Source organism: Chelonoidis abingdonii, chromosome 4, assembly GCF_003597395.2.
Source record: "Chelonoidis abingdonii isolate Lonesome George chromosome 4, CheloAbing_2.0, whole genome shotgun sequence".
NCBI lineage: Eukaryota > Metazoa > Chordata > Testudines > Testudinidae > Chelonoidis > Chelonoidis abingdonii.
The window spans coordinates 14,746,079-14,769,339 of record NC_133772.1 but is presented as its reverse complement, the minus strand read 5'-3'; the positions used below and the strand labels follow the sequence as shown (position 1 = coordinate 14,769,339).

At 46.5% G+C, this 23,261-nt stretch overlaps 1 protein-coding gene across 1 annotated transcript in view; it reads right to left on the bottom strand.

The window, feature by feature from the left end:
• Nucleotides 1-2,914: 2,914 nt before the first annotated feature.
• The window catches only part of SLC26A9 (solute carrier family 26 member 9), a 46,232-nt gene continuing 25,885 nt past the window's right edge, over nucleotides 2,915-23,261 (bottom strand). The window contains exons 10-21 of the mRNA XM_032792577.2: nucleotides 22,737-22,850; nucleotides 21,454-21,531; nucleotides 20,107-20,202; nucleotides 17,062-17,168; nucleotides 16,320-16,389; nucleotides 14,772-14,864; nucleotides 13,512-13,631; nucleotides 12,227-12,544; nucleotides 11,790-11,844; nucleotides 10,378-10,523; nucleotides 4,802-4,879; nucleotides 2,915-4,113 (exon numbers count right to left, since the gene is read on the bottom strand). Of these exons, the coding sequence (XP_032648468.1) occupies nucleotides 4,066-4,113; nucleotides 4,802-4,879; nucleotides 10,378-10,523; nucleotides 11,790-11,844; nucleotides 12,227-12,544; nucleotides 13,512-13,631; nucleotides 14,772-14,864; nucleotides 16,320-16,389; nucleotides 17,062-17,168; nucleotides 20,107-20,202; nucleotides 21,454-21,531; nucleotides 22,737-22,850 (1,323 nt within the window). The 3' untranslated portion in view covers nucleotides 2,915-4,065. The remainder of the gene's footprint in view (nucleotides 4,114-4,801; nucleotides 4,880-10,377; nucleotides 10,524-11,789; nucleotides 11,845-12,226; nucleotides 12,545-13,511; nucleotides 13,632-14,771; nucleotides 14,865-16,319; nucleotides 16,390-17,061; nucleotides 17,169-20,106; nucleotides 20,203-21,453; nucleotides 21,532-22,736; nucleotides 22,851-23,261) is intronic.

Genomic DNA, 23,261 nt, shown 5'->3' with positions numbered 1-23,261 from the left:
GTACCTACTGGCCAGGGATGTTTTGAAGCATAATTAGTCACACAGTTTAATACACATGGGGATTTGCAAGTGAACACCACCATAGAAGTGTATAATTCTGTGTGCCTAAATCATGTTACATGTGTTGTGTTTGTTGCTGCCGTTAGCAGCAGGAGGGCAAGATCTGTTCTCTAACATAACTCAGTTCACGGCTCACCTAAGTGGAATTGCCAGCAGACCAGGAAATCCAATTATGGTATTAACACTGTTTCTAAAATGAAGGAACTCTTGAGAAAAAGGAGTACCCTTTGCTAATAAATAACCATGTGATTTATATAGAAGAGTTGTGTAGCATGGATTCTATAAGAGTAATTAATTCTGCAAAGGTGTAGAAGCATACAGAAACTCTAGGATAGCACTGGTAAAATAAATTAACTATAGGCATGCCTAAAGCTTTTATCACCATACTACCAAGTAGAATTGGCATAAGGGTTCTGGGAAAGTGTACTTCCAAATCAGTAGATAAAGCATATGATCAGTCACATATTGTTTATTATCAAAAAAAGAAGAACCAAACCAATATTAAATTAAATAAATTACACAAAACATTTTGAGCTGGTTATGCATCAAGCAGATATCAAATAAAGCTTCAAAATAATTACATATTAATATCACTAGACTTTCAGAGACATAAAAGGTCATTGGAAGTTTAGAATTTTCCACCCCAATGGACTCTCTTTCTGAATTTCTCTAGTTCCCTGGTCAAGATACCCTGGAAATGAAGCTTTCTGAGCTGGCCACATAGAACCTTTGAAAGAGAAATGCAAGTCATGCTAACTTGTCATTCTGTTTTGTTCAGATTGGTGAATGTCGCCTTTGAAACTAAAGTTCGAACACACATAGGGTTCTCACGGTTCTACATCTAAAACATTTGTGCTACTCAGTAGCAAAATGGTGACAGGAGTTATGCTTTCAAAAATACCATCTGTCAGCTGCTGAGGGCTGCATTTGTCACCACAATTGGCACTGAGCTACAGAAACCAAGTATCCCTCTACCCGAGACTTCAAGGTGGCAGAGTATGTAATTATTGCCACTACTTTCATGGCATCATTCTTGACTTCCCATCCGGGAACTGCAAAGGAAACAATACATCCTTTGCACAGGGATCTGTCGCTCTGAGGTTTCCTGTATTTGAACTGATACTTTGGCAGACACTCTCTGATTCCTGAATTGCAATTAGGAATATCACTAATTCAAAGTTAGGTCACCACAGAGCTTTTATTATAATTAAAAAGTCCCTTGTTCCGTTGCACCACGCTGTTTGTTTATTCAAAACAGCAAGAAGGAGGAATGTTCAGGCAGCAGAAAAGTAGACCAAGAGTAATTAATTATGGTGCATTAGCCTCAAGGATAATTTGAAAGAATTAATGTTCTGATCGTAGCTTGTAGGACATGACAGTCCCAGCAAAATTATGATTGTCTCACTAAGGTCAGAATGAGAAGTAACCTTTTTTTAGTGTGTTCTTCTTCCATCTAAAGAAAACTGTACTTCTATTTGTTTAATAATTTTCTCCTGCACCATATAATCAGAGACTGAGGTAGAGCAATGGTGACTTAATTAATGAGGTGCCACACAAAACCCAGGCAGCTCTGATGTTATAAGATGGAATGTTTGCATAGCCTGGATGAGTCATGCAGCTCTATTTTCATTGCAAGTGGGGCATCATTTATCTGGGAGCCACAGTACAGCTGCATTTTCTTTCCCTGATAATGTTATCTCAAAAACCCTTTTATCAGGGTTGTTTTAGAGTGTTTTATGAATTAAACAGATTTAAAACCATGTAGTAAAACACAAAAGTGTTATTAACGTCTTAAGTTATTAGAACAGAAATAACTTTTTAAAAGCAAATTTTCTTTGCATTTATTAAGGCCATTATTTATTTTTGCATTCCCAAAAAACAGACTAGTCAGTTTCACATTTACTTCTAAGCAGTTTCATTTTCTGGCCCTTATGCTTTATCCCAAGGCTGGAAACACCACAGGGGAAGGTTTAAGATCCAGACGAAAAACTGTTTTCATCAGAACTTCAAAAATATCATAGACAAAATTCTGCTAATCTTAATTTGTGCAGAATTGTTTTTCACAACACCTGAATTTGGGGCCTAAATGTATTAATAAATGTCCCGTTAATCCTCAACATACAGTATTTTTCAGTATTTACATATATTTAAATGCATTTCCTCTAGTCATAGGCTTCAGAGAATCAATATGAGGATGAAAGGAAGGAACTATAACAGAAAACTAAAATAGCAATAGTTATTAGCATCACTCACGCTTTTATATATAAAAGTATTAGGATTTTAAAAAAAATTAAAAAGATCTCATCTGTCTATGGGTTATCAAGTCAGGCTTGTTTGCCCGAGAGGTAGATTGTCCTGGTGGCATCAGTTTGTGGTGATTTTTATTCAAATTCATATAACACACGAGGGACCAGACACCATAGCAAACCGAGCAGATGAGCTTTCTCTTGTCACTTAGGTGATTACCTAAAATCTCTTCACCTTGAAGCTCCAAGTTTGGAGAGGTTAGTGCTGGATATCACAAGAACTGCTGACTCCTGGCATACCCAAAATATGCTCAAACTTTAATTATACTGCTCCTGAGTTATAGCATCATCAAAAACCATTGGATGTTGCACTGAGCTAAAGGGTCTCTCTCTCCCTGTCTCTGAATTTGCTAGAGATGGGCAAACTGGTTAGGAAAACCTGCTCACCCTGAAACACTTACCTATTTCCAGAGCTGCCCAGAGGGGGTGGCAAGTGGGGCAATTTGCCCCAGGCCCTGGGCCCCGCAGGGGCCCCCACGAGAATATAGTATTCTATAGTATTGCAACTTTTTTTTTTGGAAGGGGCCCCCAAAATTGCTTTGCCAGGCCTCCTGAATCCTCTGGGTGGCCCTGCCTATTTCTAGAGTTGAATCTAAACTGAACTTTTTAGTAATGTCCAGATACTGAGAATAGGAAGAGGAAGCATCAAAACACCACAGGAATGGCTGCTTTCGTGATATTCCCAGACTAAAGGCCTGACCCAAATCCTGTTAAAGTAAAAGGCAAGATTCTCCTTGACTTCAATGGGCTTTGAATCAGGCCCTAATTCTGCCAGTGTTTTGAATAAGCTTTATTTTAACTACCCAAACAATTGGGAAGGCCAGTGTGTGCATATAACTCCCACTAGAGCTGGTAGGAGCTCTTGGTCATGTGAGCTAAGGGTGCCTGATATCCAAAAATAGTCTGAGCATGTAATACAGAGTGCAGCATTACTCCCATGCAGTGGTACCAAGGATTTTAGGGTAACAAAAATGGAGCACTGGCTCAGTAAATAGTAACGGGTAATAGATAGGACAGGCAGGAGGGCCTGTAGGGTAATAGAGAATACAGAGGTGGTTTTGGGCGGCAACCCCAAGAAATTCACAGACTTAAATTCAGTGTGCAGATTCCCCAAAAATCAGTGCACTTTTTAAAATATTATCACCATGCAAACCTGCGTCACTGCATCTTGAGAGGGTTATTTTTGTGGTTGTGAATCAAAGCCAGGAAAGGCTTGTAAATTTCCTTATATTTCACCTCATTGGAAAAAGGAAGGAGAATAAAGGTGATGCCTAGGTTATGCAATCCATATGACTGGGTATGTGAGTGGGTTCTGGAGGAGGAGAGACAGAGATAGGGTTGATAACGATGCTGAATATTAATAATCCTTCTGCCTGGAGGCACTTGCCATTAAATGAAGTTGCTGCTCTTCTATGTCTAGATAAATGTTATTTCCTGAGTTCCTGCTTCTGTTGTGTTCTGCTACTTGCTCCAAGAGTCCGTTGCTCTGAATTCCACACACAGAGGGAAGGAGGAGAGAGGATATCAGGAGGAGAGGTGTGACAGCCCCTCACCTCGCAAACTCACTGCTACCCCCGGTTGGAAGCACAGAAAGGCTGCTCTGTGCACCACTCAGACAGGGGAAGCGTCTTCATAAAGGAATATGTGAGAATAGTCAGTTCCAGAGGCTTTGCTGGCACTTTAACATTCCTCCGGGCACTCACAGAGCTGTCTGGGCCTCCGACCGGAACATGGTTCCAAACATCTCCTAAAGGGACAACAAGATGAGTTTGGTTAGAACGGTGCCACCAATTTACATATGTTGGTGTCCAACCACACAGCCACTACATTTGATCTCCATGTCTCTACCCTGCCTTACACCTTCTTCATTTCCTTTTGAGGGGTAAAGCTCAGGAAGGTTATTGGCATTGTGGCTGCCTGAGTGCCTGATGTTTCAGAGGAAGACATAAACCATCCACCACAGTGTGTAATACCGGGTTTCTTCCGGTCCTCACCCCACCCCACAAGCTTCTGCATTTAAGCATGAGGACTGAGAGCCCTCCAGACTCCATGCACATGACAGATAAAAGGCTGCAGATGCAGCAGCAAAAGATGAATGAGTCTCTCACAAGAGGAAGGACGGTCTTATAGTTAAGGCACTAGACTGGGAGTCAGGAGATGCAGGCTCAGTTCCTGCTGCTGCCACAGATTGACCTCCCTGTGTGACCTTGGGCCACTAACTTCCTTACTCTGTGCCTCAGCTTCCCAGCTGCAAACTGCATAATACCTCTCCCTCTCACTCACCCTTGGTCTGTCTCATCTATAGTGGTTCTAAGCTCTACAAGGCAGGGGCTTATTATGTGTATGTACAGCTCCCAGTATAATGGGGCATCAGTCTTAGTTGGGGCAGCTGGGTGCTACCACAATACAAAGTGATTCCTGGTCCTATTACTCACCTCCTCCAAGTTCTTGAATTCTGCACTGCTTTCATCCACAGATTCGTCATAGATGGAGAGCTCTGTCTGATTTGGTCTCTGCATGGGAAGAAGTCAAAATCAATGATTAGCAGGCACAGGACTGAAAGAGATAAAACTGTAGCTAACCCGAGAACAGCCTATGAAGTTGCCCTATATAGTTTGGAAGCACAAATTATTCTTTGACATGGGCGTGGACAAAAACAATCAGACCCCAAAACCAGTAAAGAGGATACAGAAAATGATTGGGCAAGTGCATTGGTCCTGATTTGCATTTACACTAGGGCTGAACTGCACCACTCCGGCATTACATTTACATTACATTACACTTTGTGGTCCCTTTTGGCTGTGAAAGTGGTATAAAGAGGCGTTAATGCAAATGAGAATCAGACATATTGCCTTTTGGATCTTCTTTTTAAAAAAAACCAAAAACACAACATATTTGTTCCAGTGTGAAACTACCTCTTTAAAGTACAGGAACTGGAATCCGGGCCCCAGCTGAGTTAACAGTGACCCTGTAAGACCCACCCCCCCCACCTGCCCCCACATTTAGATTCAACAAACAAAACTAAAAGAGAGTCAGTTGTTTCCTTGTCCTAAATCTCAGTGGTAGCCAGGCGGTTTCACCTTCAGCAAATCTCTTAAAAAGCAAATAATTGCTGTGCGGCAGTGATAAGGTCTTTCCTAGGATCAGCCCAAGGTTGAGGCTGCAGAAGTTTTATCAGGTATAGCAATGCAAATAAGTGGGCTGGGAGCAGCCCATGGCTGGGAGCAGCTAGTTACAGCATAGGCAAGGGAGAGGTCAGACCACAGTTCGCTTGTTCAGGGAATAATGAACTGCAAGACTGGTGTTCAGAAGCGGTCACTTCAAGCTGTGTGAGCCACGCTGTCTGTGTTAGGTACGTGTGTGGGGTGTGTCTGCATGCTCACAGTGTGTTACACGCCCCTGGGGTGTGAGCCACGCTGTCTGTGTTGGTTCACTGTGGTGTCTGATTTATTCTTCTCCTGCTGAAGGAGAGGCAAACAAAAGATTGCACAGCTCAGTGTCTGTGAGTGCTGCTGATGCCCTCATCAGCACCGCAGATGCTATACTTAAAATTCCAGCTGCCCCGTGGTTTCCTGGGACATCGCCCCAAGCTGCTCGCCCCAAGCCCTCCCTGACCCTCGCACGAGGCTGTCGGTGCAGAAGGCTGTCATTGCTTTCTCAAGCCCTGCCTCTCACCCAGTGGAAGGCTCGTGTTGCCCCTTGCCTCCCCCCCCCACATTCCTTCACCCCCCACTTTTTTGACAAAAGTGGACCTTTGTCCTGTTTGCTCTTGACAACTGATCAAGTCAGCAAGAGCAAACGGGACAAATTCCTCCTTTTGAGAAAAAAAAAGTCAGAACGACCGGGACAGGGCTTAAAAAAGGAACTGTCCCGGCCAAAACTGGACGTATAGTCACCCTATAAGACTCTCCAGTCCCCCCTCTCTCCAGCCCTCCCATAAAACTCTCCAGTCCTCCCATCCTATTAGTTGCTTTCCCTGCTACTCCCCTTGGGGTGTAAGGTGCACATATTGTGTGCACCCACTGAATGCCTCATTGGTGCACGGGCCATGATTCAGTCGCATATGTTGTTTTAGGAAGGTTTTGCCCTTGTGCTGGGAGCTATAAAGCACACCATTTTTGTGTTTTTCAGGAGACAGCATAAGCTAGTGGATAGTGCACTAGACTGGGATTCAGGAGGCTCTCTTCTGTCACTGTTGCCATGGCCATATCACTTCATCTCTCTGTGCCTTTGTTTCCTCTCCAACCCTGTGTCTGCCTGTCTATTTAGGTTGCTAGCTCTTTGAGGCAGGGACTGTCTCTCAGTAAGGGTGTATACAGCACCCAGGTCTCTAACAACTACTACAATGTAAATAATATGTGGGTGATCAGTAAGGGAGTAGGTGGTGATTGACAGAGAGGGGAACAAGAGTTCCCAGAGTTATCATAATAATTCTTCTTCTTCCTTCCAGGCTGCCATGGAGTCCTACAGTCCCTCTGCTGCCTCACCCACTCCCCCCCAACCCTCCGGTGGCAGTAGAAATACACTGGGAGAAGGGGCCCAAAGGAAAGCAGGATTTCCAAAGGGGAACGTCTCTCGGTAGCCAGGGCCGGCTCCAGGCACCAGCTGAGCAAGCTCGTGCTTGGGGCGGCAGATTGTACGAGGCGGCATTCTGACCAAACCTAGGGCAGCATGGCTGGTTTTTTTGTTGTTGTCGTTGTTCGCTGCTCCCGCCACCCTGTAGGGGGTGGAGGCGCGAGGAGGGGAGCGCCCTGCAGCAAACTCAGTAGGGCAGCCCGCGTCCTTCCCTCCCCGCCGACCGGAATGGCGTGGAGCCCTCCTGGCAGGTGGTGGTTGGGGCCGTGTGGCGAGCGCCCTGCTGAAGCCCTGGCTGCTCCCCTTCTCTCTCTTATTCCCCCTCCTTTTCCCCCCATTAGACCGGGCGTGCACTCTGCAGCACAGGGAGTCCCCCTGCACCCTGACTCCAGCTGCCCTGTAGGGTTTTTTGTTTTGTTTTTTCCTCTGCTTTGCTGGCTGTGCCATTGTCTCCCCCTACCTCACTTTGCTGCTCCGGCCGCACCGTGTTTTTTGGGTTTTTTTTCCCTGCTTTGCCGCTCCGGTGCGCCCCCCCTTTTTTTTTTGGCTTGGGGTGGCAAGAAAGCCAGAGCCGGCCCTGTCAGTAGCATATTTCCCCTGGCTGAGCTGCTGTTTGCGCACACGCATAGTGGCAAGTCTGGATGTTTTAATACGTTATCATGAGATAAACTCGGCAGCCTGGCCATTGTTTCCTTTCGAGTTACTATGCAATAACCACCCGGTATCTTACTAATAACCTATATCACCCCTGTATTTATAGCATGTGCCACATTGCTGAATGTCACTTTCCTTGCCCCTCCCACTGGTAGTCTTGGGCCTACACGTTTAAACTGATTTTAGCAGCATTAAACCGATTTAATGCTGCACCTGTCCACACAACGAGGCCCTTCATATCGATATAAAGGGCTCTTTAAATCGGTTTCTGTACTCCTCCCCGACGAGAGGAATAGTGCTGAAATCAGTATTACCATATCGGATTAGGGTTAGTGTGGCCGCAAATCGATGGTATTGGCCTTCGGGCGGTATCTCACAGTGCACCATTGTGACTGCTCTGGACAGCAATCCAAACTCGGATGCACTGGCCAGGTAGACAGGAAAAGCCCCGCGAACTTTTGAATTTCATTTCCTGTTTGCCCAGTGTGGAGCTCTGATCAGCACGGGTGGCAATGCAGTCCCAAATCCAAAAAGAGCTCCAGCATGGGCCGTACGGGAGATACTAGATCTGATCGCTGTATGGGGAGACAAAATCTGTTGATGCAAGCTCTGTTACAGAAGACAAAATGAGAAAGCATTTGAAAAACTCCAGGCTATGATAGACAGAGGCCACAGCACAGTGCTGTGTGACAAGCGTAACGAAAGCCAAAGAATCAAATGGACGCTCATGGAGGGAGGGAGGGAGGGGTACTGAGGACTCCAGCTATCCCACAGTCCCCACAGTCTCCGAAAAGCATTTGCATTCTTGGCTGAGCTCCCAATGCCCGTAGGGTCAAACACATTGTTCGGGGTGTTTCAGGGTATATGTCGTCAATTTACCCCTCCACCACCGTGAAAGAAAGGGAAAAAAATCGTTTCTTGACTTTTTATATGTCACCCTATGTCTACTGCATGCTGCTGGTAGAACACAGTGCCGGGGCATGAATAGCAGCATCCTCTCGCCTCCTCCCCGGTGGCAGAGGTACAATATGACTGCTATCCATTGTCATCATCAGCCTGAGAGTGCTCCTGGCTAGCCTCAGGTGAGGTCGACAGGGGCACTAGGTAAAATAGGATGATCCAGTTATTCCTGGTAGATGGTACAGAACGGCTGTACCCGTCCTATCATAGCAACTGGGGGCTGAATTCCATCAGCCCCCCTCCCTTTCATATCTAAAGAAAAGATTCTGTACTGCCTGGACTTCATAGCAGCGGGATGCTGGCTTCCTCTCTCTGCCACCGTTTAATGTCCTGCCTGGACTATCACAGCAGCTGGAGGCTGGCTCCCCATTTTATCTCACTAAAAAGTCAGTGTTTCTTATTCTGCTTCTTATTACTTCATCACACAAATAGGGGACATGCAACGGTAGCCAGAAGGTTGGGGAGAAGGAACAAAGGTGGAGTTGTTGCAAGGGCACCCCCCATTAATGGCATGCAGCTCATCATTTCTGTGGGATCTGACACGGAGCGACTGTGCTCTCTGGTTCTCTGATACACTGGTTCTCTAGTACACTTGCCCCATATCTAGGCAGGACTGACTCTATTTTTAGATAAACCATAAAGGAGGGATTGACTCAGGGAGTCATTCCCATTTTTGTCTTTGCACCCCAGCCGACCTCAGCGAAGGCCAACCAGGAGCACCCATGACAGCAGCAGACGGTACAGAACGATGATAACCGTCATCTCATCACCATTTACAATGGCACAGCAGACGGTACAGAACGACTGGTAATCTCTGCTACCTTGCAAAGGCAAATGAAAATCTGCTGTGTAGCACTGCAGTACCGCGTCTGTCAGCAGCATCCAGTAGACATACGGTGACAATGAAAAAAGGCTGAACGGGCTCCATGGTTGCCGTGCTATGGCGTCTGCCATGGTAATCTAGGGAAAAGGGCGCAAAATGATTGTCTTCCGTTGCTTTCACAGAGAGAGGATTGACTGACTACATTTTTACCCAGAATCACCTGCGACTCTGTTTTTACCCCATCATGCATTGTGATCTCAACCCAGAATTCCAATGAGTGGGGGAGACTGTGGGAACTATGGGACAGCTACCCACAGTGCAACACTCCAGAAATCGACACTAGCCTCGGTACATGGACGCACACTGCCGAATTAATGTGCTTAGTGTGGCCACGTGCACTTGACTTTATACAATCTGTTTTACAAAACTGGTTTATGTAAAATCAGAATAATCCTGTAGTGTAGACATACCCTTGGACGTGTTCTTCCTTTAGTTTCTATGGGCTGATCTCTGCCCTTGTTTGCATCTATGCCTCCCCATTGGTAAACAAATCATCCCAGTTACACCTGTGCAATGCTTCTGACTTCAACAGGGTTGGACAGTGACCCCCATCTGGGTGTCTGGTTTATAACCTTGGGCCTCTACCACTTGAGCTAATGCAGGGGTTCTCAAACCGGGAGTCAGGAACCCTCAGGGGGACTTAAGGTTATTACATCGTGGGGTCATGAGCTGTCAGCATCCACCCCAAACCCCATTTTGCCTCTAGCATTTATAATGGTGTTAAATATGTTTAAGAGTGTTTTTAATTTATAAGGGGTGGGGTGTCATACTCAGAGGCTTGCAGCGTGAAAGGGGTCACCAGTACAAAAGTCTGAGAACCACTGAGCTAATGGAATAACAGTAGTAGGCTCTTATCCTCTCATGTGTAGTGCATGTATGTAGCTGAGGGCAGAAGGCAGCCCTGCGGTTCTGCAACCTGGTGGAAAGCCCAAGGTGTACCTCTTCTAAACCAGGAGGACAGAAGACTCCTTTGGCATTTGCCAGCGCAAACAGAACAGCATCGTGGATGGTCAAGAAGATGTGACTTGGGTCCAGGCCCCCTTCTTCGAAGACTCCGCCTGTGCTAATGTCATGGTACACCTGGGCTGCAGAAGGGGAAAAGATGCTATGAGCAAAGAGAAAGAGACTGAAGGAGGAGCTGTTTGAAAGTAAATGGGGCTGGCGGAGAGTTCCTGAACTGGTAGCAATCCCGGTGGGCAGACGCTTACCAGATCAGAAAGGAAATGGTTAGGACTTCTCCCCAGAGCAGAGCAGAGCAGAGTACCTGCGCAAAGCCTGTGCATTACTGGCGTCTCATTTAAAGCCGGAGGGTCCCCTGCTGTTGATGCACTTGCAGGTGTGTAAATGAGGGCAGAATTTTGTCCTATGTTCTGTGTTATGGTTGGTTTCTGAGGTTGTGACTGAAATAAGATGGTCTGTTGGGCTGAGCAGGAGGAAGGTGATTGCACTGGCATCCCAGGGAGGGTTTTCAGTGGTTCAGGGGGGGCAGCAGTGGAGAAGGCAGTTTTCCATGATTTTGGGATGGGGAGGATTTGACAGAATTTTTGTCCTGGGGTGAGGCAGGTCAGTAGTGCAGGCAGGGTGGTTGGAAGAGAAAAAGGAAGGGTGAGGAGAGACAGATTTACTGCATATATATGTATTCTTATAGGTGCAAACTATGGAGTACTACAGCTATAACCAATCCCAGATAAGATGCTTACATTTATACACACCAAGCACAGACTTTTTCCAGTCTACGTTCCCCCTCCTTTCTTCCGTCCCATCTGTTCTGAGTTGCTCTGACATGTCAATTACACATTATTATGGAGAACAATGAAGCCCAGGAAAGTCTAAGTATAATCCTGTCCTATTGTGGACCGACAAACCTGCATGTTTATAACCATTAGCCACAACTGTTAAGCTCCAAAGAGAACACAACGGGGACTGAAATAAATGTTTTCAAGCGGAAAACATATCCAAAAGCCTCAATCCCAAAGAAAACCATCCCCCTTTTCATTTTGCCTTTGTGTAATGAAATAGCTCTGTAAACTCTTTCTTCTTGTTGCAAGCGTGCTTTATTCTCAGTGGCCCTGAGCTATGAAATCCCACTGCCTAAAATAATCAGCATGGAGTGGCATGTGGCGGAAACCTCATCACTTAGGAGATTTCATAGTAGCAGTGGGGAATATACTGTAGGGACCAATCCAGCATTAGTCACAGGAGAGGACGAGATAACTGAAAACTTTGTTGGTTCCCTATAGTTTCCTCCCACCCTTTCCATTGATTCAATATAGGAAATATATCACCGCTACGCCTGTGTCTGAGAAATGGGGGAAAGAGCACAAAACAATGTGCTATGCTTGGATGCTTACCATGCACGTTTGCCAGGAAGACTTTAATCCCAATCTTCTGATAGCTGGAACACAGCTGGACGGGAAGATGGAGAGAGAAACAATAATAATATTTAGAGATGCTTTGGACTTATACAAGGCCTTTAATCAAAGGATCTGAACCCACTTTGCAGATGCTAATTCATACACCCTCACAAGCTGCAAGTGAGGAAGATAAAAGGAAATTACTAACCTGTAACTGGATGTTCTTCAGGATGTGTGGTCCCTATCTGTATTCCACTGTGTTCATTCTCACTGGCTCCGGGTGCATGGTGCACCCGTGTAAACCCACAATGGAATACAAAAGGGACCATCACTGGAAGAAGTATCTTTATCCCCATTGCATGGAAGGGAAACAGAGTTGCAAATAAGTGACTTGTCCAAGGATTCACATACTGAATTAGTGGCAGAGAACTAACCTTCCCCAGAGCTTTTGTGCCCATCAGATCCACGAAGCACACTCCACTCATGTCCAGGATAATGGTGTGGAATTTGACATAGGGTGGTGCTGTGATCATCGGGTCGACATTTGCAGCTGGGATAACACTGTAAGTGCTGCCCCGATGGCTTGAGATGCTGCCCTGCTCACTTGAGGTATTGACCTGCCCGGCACTGTTTGCAGGGGGGTGGAATGTGATGTAGGAGATGCTGATGCCGTTGGCAGTCGTTTGATTATTGTTAGTGTCTGTCGGAGAGGTGCTTTCAAAATCTTTCTGGAGCTCTTGCACTGACAAGGTCTGCAGTCAAACAAAGGCAACCAGGTCAGGATGCGATTATCAGTGCTCTTGACCTACCTCATCCAGCCCAAATTTTGTGTCTGTATTTTAGAAAGACATCCATCAAGCCAGTGTCATCGCTGGCATTACTCTATACGGTTTAGTGGAGTTACAGCAGGCGCGAATTGTTGTCTGATTTTTGTCTGCGCCCAAACGATCAGCCAGTTTGTCAAACATCGTCAACGTCTCAAACTGCAAGCTGCGTTCTGGCCACAAAGGCCCCCCGACCCCCCCGCACTTGCCCCATTTGTTACCTTTGGCTGGGGATTCAAGGCACCCAGCGGGGAACAGGACATTTGACAGCCTCCCCTGACCATGAAAAGAGAAGCCAAGGGGTGAGATGTAGAAAGCCCTCAGGATCCAATCAGAAGGAGAACAATGTGGAGGCACAGCCAGGGCTGATACAGCCTCTGCTTCCTGGATCCTCTAAGTTGTCTTCCCAGGTACCAATTACCTCAGCCAGCTGTGTTCAAACACAGGAGGCCACTTTGACAACTTGCCAAAAAATTCCTAAGGGCTATATCTACTTTGCGTATATATTCACATACATTTTAATAATCAAGACTGGATACACTGTGCCCACATTCGCCCCCTTCCATCACAGATGTCGTTTTGGATTCACTAGCCACAACATGAAGAGGAGACCAGATCACTAACAGGTGATCTTTCCCTGCAGTTACAAGCTATGGGCTCCTGGGCTAGTCATTCCAGTCTAGACACTCTGGACAAATTGAGCTGAATCCTGCTCCTACTGAACTCAATGGGACTTTTGCCCCCGAGTTTGGTGTGAGCGTGGTTTGGTTCTTTGTGTAGGTCACTGTAGCATGTGCTATAGGTAAAAGAGGGAAGGGGGAAGCGCCACAGGGAGGTTGGACAGATGGATGTACATGGGGCTATGAAGCAATCAAAGAAACCCACAGTGAGTTACCTTCTTGTTCCCGAAGAACAATTTTTGCAGCTTTGTTGTTTTTTGTGAAGCCGCCTTCTTCTCCTGGTGTTTCACATATTTTTTCCTGGCTAAGTACACTTTGCCGGGGTCTACCCCAGTCTGCGGAGAAAGAGAGATAGTGAGCTGCGTTTGCTTATGTAGCTCATCTGTCAGTGATGTGAGCTCAAGAGCCTTGTACCCATATATGAGAAACAGAAAGGGAAACGAACCACTGCCCATGCTGGCACATGGTTTAACAATACTTCCTTTCTCAGGAGCACAAAATATGAAGGCAGCAGGACTAGATGGGCTGGAATGGAACCGACTGTGCCCCCCAGCTTACATACTCCCTTTTTCAGGGTGAGTCTCTGCCTCAGCTGCTGTGTTCACACTGCTATTTTTAGCATGCTAGCTTGAGTTCTGCTAGTGTGAGTCTGTCCAGCTGGGCTGGAAAGCTTGCTCCCAGCTGCAGTGTAGACATACCCTGAGCAGCTAAAGTCCCAAGCTCTTGTAGCAACATGCACAAAACTTGGATGGAGGAGCACAGGTTGCAGAAGGAGGGAAGAGTTTGGAGGAGGCCCCGGGAAGTCAGTCTGTGTGCACATGGCTGGAATGCTAGCGGCCATTGCAGCACCTCTGGCAATAGTTGTTTTACTAAAGAGCCAGTTTAGTTTTGCAAGCATGGAATCATCTCATGTTATTACCCAGCATGTAGTACATGAGATGCGATAGTAACAGTGGGAATACATTGCAGCTGGCACACTAGATGTGTCTGAGTCAGGTGACCAAAAGCCACATGGTAGCAGCCAGGAGGGTGCATCAGAGGAGAGCTGTAGAGAGATCCACAGACCAGGGAAGAAAAGGACTATGACCTGGAAGGATAGAAGGGATTATTTATGAAACCCCGCTGATTGGGAAAGGAACTGCTGGTACCTGAGAAGGCAAATGAATTGCTTATGTTATGGAACCAGAAGGGCTTAATAAAGCAGGCCCATGCAGGGGAAACATGCAGGTGGTCTGCTGTTGACCACACTCTGCAATGCTCCTTATCAGCAGAGGCCTCAGGTGAGCTCCCTTCCTAGCGAAGGTGACTGACCTGAGAAATGGTCTCTGTCCGCAGAAACTGAACACACACCCACGGTGCTCCCAGGCCATGCTGGCTTTCGTCAGTCAGATCAGAGGCTGAGATCCACATGCTTTTGAAACCAATTAGTGCTTTCCATCATCTCTGCAAACAGAAGCTGGCTAAAGTTTTCTTACCTTTGCTATAACCTTCTCCCTGAATATCTCTGAGTTGGCAAAGTACAGTGGGGAGCAGTAGGTCACAATTTTAATCTCATCTATTTCATGGACCTGCAACAGACATCAGAGTTCAGACTATGCACAACAACTCAAGCCTTTGCATGGGCTTGTTGGGTTTGGAGTTTTTGCAACAAGAGAAAAATACAGGTGAGGTGAATAGATCTGGAAAAGAAATCTCAGGTAACCTTCAATAAGTGCTTATCTGCGGGGAACACAACTAGAGCTGGGCAAAATTTTTTGCCTGAGACTTCTTTTGGTGATAAATCCAGATTTGGCAACACCAAACGTTTCACAAATTCATGTCTGTTTCACCAAATTGTTTTGGCTGGGAAAAAAAAACTTAGAACAAAAAAGTCAAAAAAAAAAAAAAAAACATTTCATGTTGACATTTTTGAAACAAAATGTTTTAATTTTTTTTTACTCCAAATGGCTTTTTGTTTCAAAATTTCTTTAAGTTTTTATTAAAAATAAAAAACATTTAAAAATGGACAAAATAGAACGGAAACATTTTGCTCGACCCAAAGCAATTATTTCTGGGCATTGCGAGTGAACTGAAAAATCAGTGATTTGCACAACTCTAGACACAACTGCCAGCTCCCTCAGCTTTACCATGGAGTAATAATGTAACCAATGAACTAACCCTGCAGGTGGGGCCAGGGCCGGCTCCAGGCCCCAGAGCGTCAAGCGCGTGCCTGGGGCGGCATGCTGCGGGGGGCGCTCTGCCAGTTGCGGGGAAGGCGGCAGGCGGCTCCGGTGGACCTCCCGCAGGCGTGGCTGTGGAGGGTCCGCTGGTCCCGCAGCTCCGGTGGAGCATCCACAGGCAGGACCGGTGCCAGGGTTTCTGGCGCCCTAAGCGCCGGGCCATTTCGCTGCCCCGCGCACGGGTCTCGCGGCTCTGGTGGAGCTGCCGGTCCACCGGAGCCGCGGGACCAGCGGACCGTCCGCAGAAATGCCTGCGGCAGGTCCACCAGAGCCGCGAGACCAGTAGACCCTCTGCAGGTACGACTGCGGCAGCTCCACCGGAGCCGCCTGCTGCCCCCCCCCGGCAAAATGCCGCCCCCCCTATAATGCTGGCGCCCTAGGCGACTGCCTAAGTCACCTAAATGAAAGCGCTGGCCCTGTCCACAGGCACACCTGCGGGAGGTCCACCGGAGCCGCGGGATCGGCAAGCGGCAGAGCGCTCCCCATGGCATGCCGCCGTGCTTGGGGCGGCAAAATGGCTAGAGCCGGCCCTGGGTGGGGCAGACAGGTGGAAAATCTGGGGGCCTTCTGCTTAAAATGAGACCGACAGATAGTAAATGATCACAAATGCCTCCACCAGAAGGAGCAGATCTACTGCTATGGCTTCCGAAAAAAACAACAAGCAGATAACCCCACTGAGCTGAATCAGGAGAGACAGTAACGCAGCCTATAGCCCCTTTGAATCACTTATTGGTCAGGTCATGCAGGAATGAGAAACAAGGGGGCTTGCATTTTTGGTTGGGAGATTTTAGCTTCCACACTTACCTTTTTGTAGGTTTTGGGGTTCTTGTAAATGTCGGTTGAAGTTACCTGACCCAGGGCAGAGCCATTACGACTAGTGGGAAAAAATACAACAGATAGATTACATTTAAGACGAGGAAGAAAAATGTTGCTTCTCTTGCTGCCATGAAAGTGTGCAGCATACGAGGATTATTGTTTATTTATATTATGGTAACACCTAGAGGCTCACACAGGACTGGGTGCCTCAGTGTGTTCGCTACTGGTGAGAGCAAGGTTAATTCACAAGACTGCTCTGTTCTTTGGCTGAAATTCACCCCTGTGCAGAGGACCAGCTGGAGGCCTATGCACCAGTTAAGGCCTATGCTGAGAGGAGTAAGTAACACATAGACTTTGTGCCAGGCTTTGCAAAGGGTGGATTTCACCCTTTATGAGCCGTGGATTCCTTAGGGAAGGACACATGGAGCTGGTGTTTTTCTGGGCAGGGTAAATAGCAGCAGGTAAATACACCCGCTTTGGAGTAGGCACCTGAGTTACTGTGCACAGGAACAGAAGCCAGGTAGTAATTAACAACTGACATTCCTGTTTGCACACTGAAATGGGGAAGTTTGGAGCCTGCATTCTCCCAGGGCCTCCTGTCAGATCCTCCTTTGAAAATCTAGCTCGAAGGCAATTGATACAAAGACCCTCCCTCCAGGTTGTTTTCTAACTGGAAAATCTTCTGCAGTTGCGTGGCCATATTGCAGCTTGGCACCGAGATGCTACTTACAACTGAGTGTGGAAAACCACCACCAGCACAGAAAATCCCACTCCGACAGCGACTCCGAATGGCAGGCTCAAGAAGAAAGCTGATAGGAAACTCACAACCCAGACCAACTGTGGAAAGACGAGAATGGCAGGTCACTTCTCTCTGCCACAGGCAGTGGGCACTCTGACAAAACATTTGCAAGGACGGATGGACCAGAACCAAAATACCTATGGCTTGGGCATTAAAAAGTCTAAATCTAAATTTTGCAGCTTAGACCTTTTTCTAGTTGTAAATTGCTATTTGGTGCACAAGAAAAGTTTTCATGTGTAGTGTCTGTTCTTGGAACACTGAGGCACAAGTGCCATAAACTCAAGTTCCTCAGCTTCAGCAAGGTGTCAGTACATTTGTACAGTACTTCAGATACCCTTCACTACCCAGACTAGTTCACTCACTACCTTGCTGACTAGTCAAGACAAAACTTTTGCTGCTTAGGCCCTTTTCTAATGTATTCACGCCTGTCTGAAAGCCCCTGCTGCTGCTGCTGCTGCTGCTACGTCTTTTAGTAGGGATGTGCATATACTTGAAAACATTTTTTACAGCTGGTATAAAAGACCTAGATATATAACTGATGCAGAAGCAATGCCCTTTGAGAAGCATTTTAGAATCCTCATCCCACCCACAACAGGAGTAACTGGCCTGATTCTGATTTCATCCACACCAGGGGGTAACACCACTGAATTCAAATCCCAGATTTACTCTGGTATAAGAGAGAGAAGCAGAACCAAAACCTTTCATTTGATCAGTGACTTCCCTTCCTCATAAGCCCTTTATAAACTATGTGATACCTGAAGAGTGATCCATGCAGCCAGCTCATGACAGCCATCTGATATCACATAGCAATGTCGTGACAACAGTGTAGGACAGGAAGTGGAGAAGGTCACTGTATCCAATTGAAATTCCAGGGAAAATTTAGGTCGGCATAATGCAATTAACCTAACTGAAATTTGGCCAGGATACCAGTACCAACAGTGCTGTGTTACAAAAAAGGGTAGTGCAAACTTTCTTTACAGGTGACCAGAGCCCTGCTTTATTATCTGATCCAAAAGACAGCACAGCTTGAACCTATGTCAGTAAGATGGATCTGAACTCAAAAATTGGATCCAAGCCTCTTGAACTTTATGGAAGATCACAGATGGGATCCAAAGTTTGGGTCTGTCTGGACTAAGGTGAAAACAGGTGTTTTTAAAATCGGGTTAGGTAATATGACTTGATTTTGTCTTGACTAGGAAAAGTGGTCTGGTTTAGATGGAGTTCAGTGAACAAGTTGGCTAAGCCCAACCTAAACACAAATACTTTTAGTAGCCAGGACAAATCTTTAAGCTCCAACAAAACCAGCTGGCAGCATTTTAAAAGAGTTAAACTGTGTCTAAACTAGCTACTGAAGTGGTGTTTCAAGTCAGGTGAGTTCACTTAGTTTAGAAATGTACCTTTTTGACTAATCAAGACAGGTTGGGATGCTTAAAGATTTTGTTGCTTTAACTATACCACAGTGTGGCTGCAATTATACAGTGCTTATACAGGTATAGCTTATTTCAGTTCAGGCATTTAAATAAGCCATACAGGTATAAGGCACCTTTATGCCAATAGAACTGCATCCACACTAGGGCTTTTACTGAAATAACTATGAATATGTCTACACTACAAATGCCACAGTGGCACAGATGCAGCACCATAGTGTAGACAGTTACTACCATGATGGAAGGGTTTTTTCCCTCACTGCAGTAAATCCACTCTGGAGGTGGTAGCTTGGTTGACAAAAGAATTCTACAGCTGCATCACAGACCTGAGCCATGTGGCTAGGTTGAACTAACTTTAGGCATAGACCAGGCCTTAGTATGCAAAACCAAATCACACTCCTACCTCATAGGCATTCTGGGACTGCTTTGAAATATAGATCAGTCCTTTGTAGCGCAGAGCCTTTGTCGGGAGCGGCGTGAGGGCTTTTGGTGCCCTAGGTGCAGGGCCGGCTCGCCAGTCCTGCGGCTCCGGTGGACCTCCCGCAGGCGTTCCTGCGGATGGTCTGCTGGTTCCATGGTTCCGGTGGACCTGCCGCAGGCATGCCTGCGGATGCTCCACCGGAGCCGCGGGACCAGCAGACCGTCCGCAGGCACGCCTGCGGGAGGTCCACCGGAGCAGTCTGTTGCCCTCCCAAATCCTGATCGTCTAAATGGAAGCACCGGCCCTGGCCTTTCTTAATGTGTTGTTACGTGGTGCATTCATAGAATGGATTGAACTATTCACACCGCTTTAAAAGGCCCTGCCTGGAATCATCACACATCTCTCCAGCACCTGTTTGAATAGTATTTTAGGAAAGCTCAAGTCAGTCCTTTTGGATTCCTTGTTTCTCTGATAAAGCAGCTTCCTTGGGATTTGGCAGGCTATTCTGGCCCAGTTTGCACAGATACCACCCACCAGCATAAGTCCTGTTCAAACAAAATCTTTAAATGTCAGACACTTCCAAATTCCTTTCTGTCTCCCCCATGCTCTCAGATTGGGTTTATATGTCAACCGGTGCCTGGGATCCTTATCTTTGATGATGGCCTCTCCTTCCCCTGGAGGGCTATTGGCTGAGTTTTTAAGTCATGACTTGGAGATATTGAGTAGGGCCGGTTTGGCTTGTTCTTGACAAACAGGCTCTTAAGGTTGATTGGCATTTAAATAGGGCAGGTAATAGTTCAGATCTCTGTATTACATGTGTTAAGTACGACAGGGCTCGACTAAACCAGACAAATTCTACATTGCACCTTACTTGTGATTATCAAGCTAAACGCCGACTAGCACTGAATTGGAGGCGTTATTGTGCTTATAGGGTGAAACTCCCCCTTCTGCACGCGGCCCACATGAGGCCTATGCACTACTTAGGTCCTATCTAAGCCCTGCTTAGAGGACTCAAGTGGTGGTGCCTATGTCTTGGGCTGCCCCACCATGCAGTGAGTTTCACTCATATTGAAAAACGTCATCAGATTCTGCTCCTTCTCCCCAGGACTCTTGCGGTGGAGGACTCACACAGTCCAGCTTGCTTTTTTTCCACAGGTAGAAGGGATCAGCCAGCTGCTTGAGGGAGTTTTTCAGGTTCACTGCTATCAAGGCTCCCAGCACAGCCTGCCAAGGAGACAGTATCAAATTAGACTCCAAGACAGGAATCATGAAAGTGTTATTGCTTAAGGAGAAACTCCTTGTTGCAAATATCGCATGCTCTCAGGTCTGACTGCCAAGAGGGATTAGCAATGGGTGATGAAGCTAACAAAGATCATGCTTGAATCTGGATCCAAAATAATTTGTTTTATCCCCATCAGTTCCCTTTCACCTGCCAGAGAATTACTGAGGACGTGGCCCCTTCACACCATGAAACTATGCTATGGGGTGGCTCTGTTTTTTATGCAAAGGCCAGGGGCCATCTTTTTCTCTGGTTTGTACAGCACCTAGCACAGGGGAATCCCAGTACATGATTAGGGCTGGTAGGTGCTACTGTAGTACAGCTAATCATAAATAATTAACACCAGCTAAGTGTCATTATTAGAGACAGGCCTGAACCAAATACCTGGTTCTGAACACACCCAACACTGGAGCAGCTTGGCTTCAATCTAAATAAATGGACCAAACCAACACCCTGAATCCAAACCCCCAGAAGTTTGGGGAACTTGGGCCAGATTTCACAGCCCAAACTTAGTTACTAAATAATCACATAATTACAATAGTAAATAATTTGTTCATAGGGCATCTCCCACCTGGAGGTACATAACTAAAGACAAAATGACGGGAAGAAAAAGCCAGTATGGTCTAATACTTCTCTGAACTCAATGCTTCATTTGTAGTGAAAGAGGTGTCGGGACTCAAGCAATTAGGCACTGGGACTCAAACAATTTGTGTACATTCATAACTGATGCAGCAAGCCTGGAGGTGCTGGGGCTCTGACCTGCCAAGCCCTAGCACAAATTAAGCACTGTCCCAATCCTATCACTTTGCTCCCTCTGGATTTCAAGTTTTAGTAAACCCAAAATCTAAACTCCAAGTTCACTCCAAGCCTTTCCACTAGTTTTTGTGCTGAAACCAGGAATTAGCTCAGGTTCTCTTGACACTTGATCCAGATTCACTAAGTGGACCTGGTTTTGAGAAAACCCCAGATCAAGTGAGTTTCATGGGATGGGGAGAAGGAGTGGGGAGTGGAGTTGTTTATTAGAGCTATGTGCAGCTTCACCTGATGGCTCTTTGATTTACAAACAGCAAGGAAGGCTGACCTGGTCTGATGGACATAGATGACACAGGAAATGGAGCAGGTTAGCTATACCCCATGGTGTCCCTACTTACAATCCCCCCACCCTCCATGGCCCTCCTGGTTGCATGTGGTTTTACCTTTGGAAGGGGGTCGAGGTAGATTCCCAAAGCCAGCATGGTTATCATAACCACCAGCGCTACAAAGAAACTTGCTATCTGAGGAAACAAAAAGAATAATTACAGAGGTAACCTGGCATTTTAAAACCTTATGTCATTCCTTAAACTGGGGATCAATTAAATTGGGGCAACAATGGAGCTAATGGCTTGAGTGTCAGGATGGGGCTCAGGATTCAGGGGTTTTATCTTAGTCCTGCCATTGATTTGCAGTGAGGGCTGGGGCATGATACCTAATCTCTTTGCCCCTGAGCTCTGTGCTTTTGTCCAAGGCTTGTCCCTGTGACAGGCCCCCATTAATAGTCGCTGCTGTTGGTGCCAGATGAAACGAAAACAGCTAAATAGTGAAGAAGGGTCTGGCATCATATGACCAGTGCCCACCTGGAAATTGAAAGGAGCAGGGAATTCTTCTCGGGGGACCCAGTAGAATGACCCAGCATGTTAGACTCAGGAGTGCCTGCTGGCATGGAGAAGAGCTTTCACACTGAATGCATTTAGTATTAGTGAAATCTCCTGGATTAGCTGCAATGGAGAACAAAGTGTTTCCCTTATGCCTGAGCCTGGGAGGTGCTGAGCACCCACAATGCCCAGTGCAGTCCCAGGGAGCTGCCTACACTGAACAACCTTCAAGATCAACAGGTGCAGCATGGACAGCAAACGTGCCAGCGCTAATGTGCTCCAACCCTGATGAGGAGGAACCCCCCTCTGTGAGAAGGAGGGCAATTCAGTCTCGGTGGCCCATGTGTCCTTGACCTCTCTGCTGAGTCTGTCAGCACGACAGCCAGTCAAGAGCATAGTTTTGATGATGTAGACCCTTGCTCACTGGAAAATGGGTTGAGATTCATCAAACCCATCCCATACAGAGGCCAGTGGAGATATCCATCAGATAGTAACAACTTCCAGCCAGATAGAGACCCAGTCTGGTTCCAGCTGGCACTCTGGGGAGTAACAGCTCTATGATCATCATTAGTCATGTGAGCCAGCTAGCCCCTCAGAAAAACAGCCTTCAGGTTCAAATTCTGCTCTCAGTGACAATGGTGTCAATCTGGAGTGACTTTGCTAAAGTCAGTGGAGTTACTCTGGATTAGCAACAGTGGAGTCTGAATCTCTGGCTCTGAGTTTTAGCAGATAATGGTTCCACTGTACATATTTAGGTGCCCCCTCTGTGGCTGTCTATATGCTAATTGTGGAGATGTCATCACAGTGGCTAGTGCGAAACTGGGCGCCAGGAAGAAGAAAGTAATAACCTGAGATTTTCCTCCAGCCCCGTCCACAGCTAGGGTTACAGACAGAGCACAGCAGATCACATGGATTTTGAAAAAGGATCCAAAGAAGTTACTGCAGCCCAGGGCAAGCATTTCCTGTGGAGAGAAGAGGAAGGTGTTTGTCAGAGGAGGAAGGAAGCATCACTCTTGTGCCAGCTCCCTACTGCTTTCTCTAGCAGCAGTTAAAGGGAGGTGAGAGAAGTAGGTCACGGGGATCCCCCTGCTCTGCTTGTGTGAGCGGCACTGTCTGTCCTGCACACAGCAGTCATTTCTGCCCATTTTCCTCACCCAGAGGATTGCTCCTTCTCATCCCAGAGGCATTGGTGGATTCCCTAAGTTATGCCCATGATGACACATGAACTCCAGCCAGTGCCTGGCAACAAGAGACCAACTGGAATTCTCTATAAAAACTATGTCTTTAGGAAGTTTTAACAAGTTGGCAAATCCTTGCCATGCAAACATCAGAAACAAAACAGTCATCACAGCCATTACACAGATATTATACAG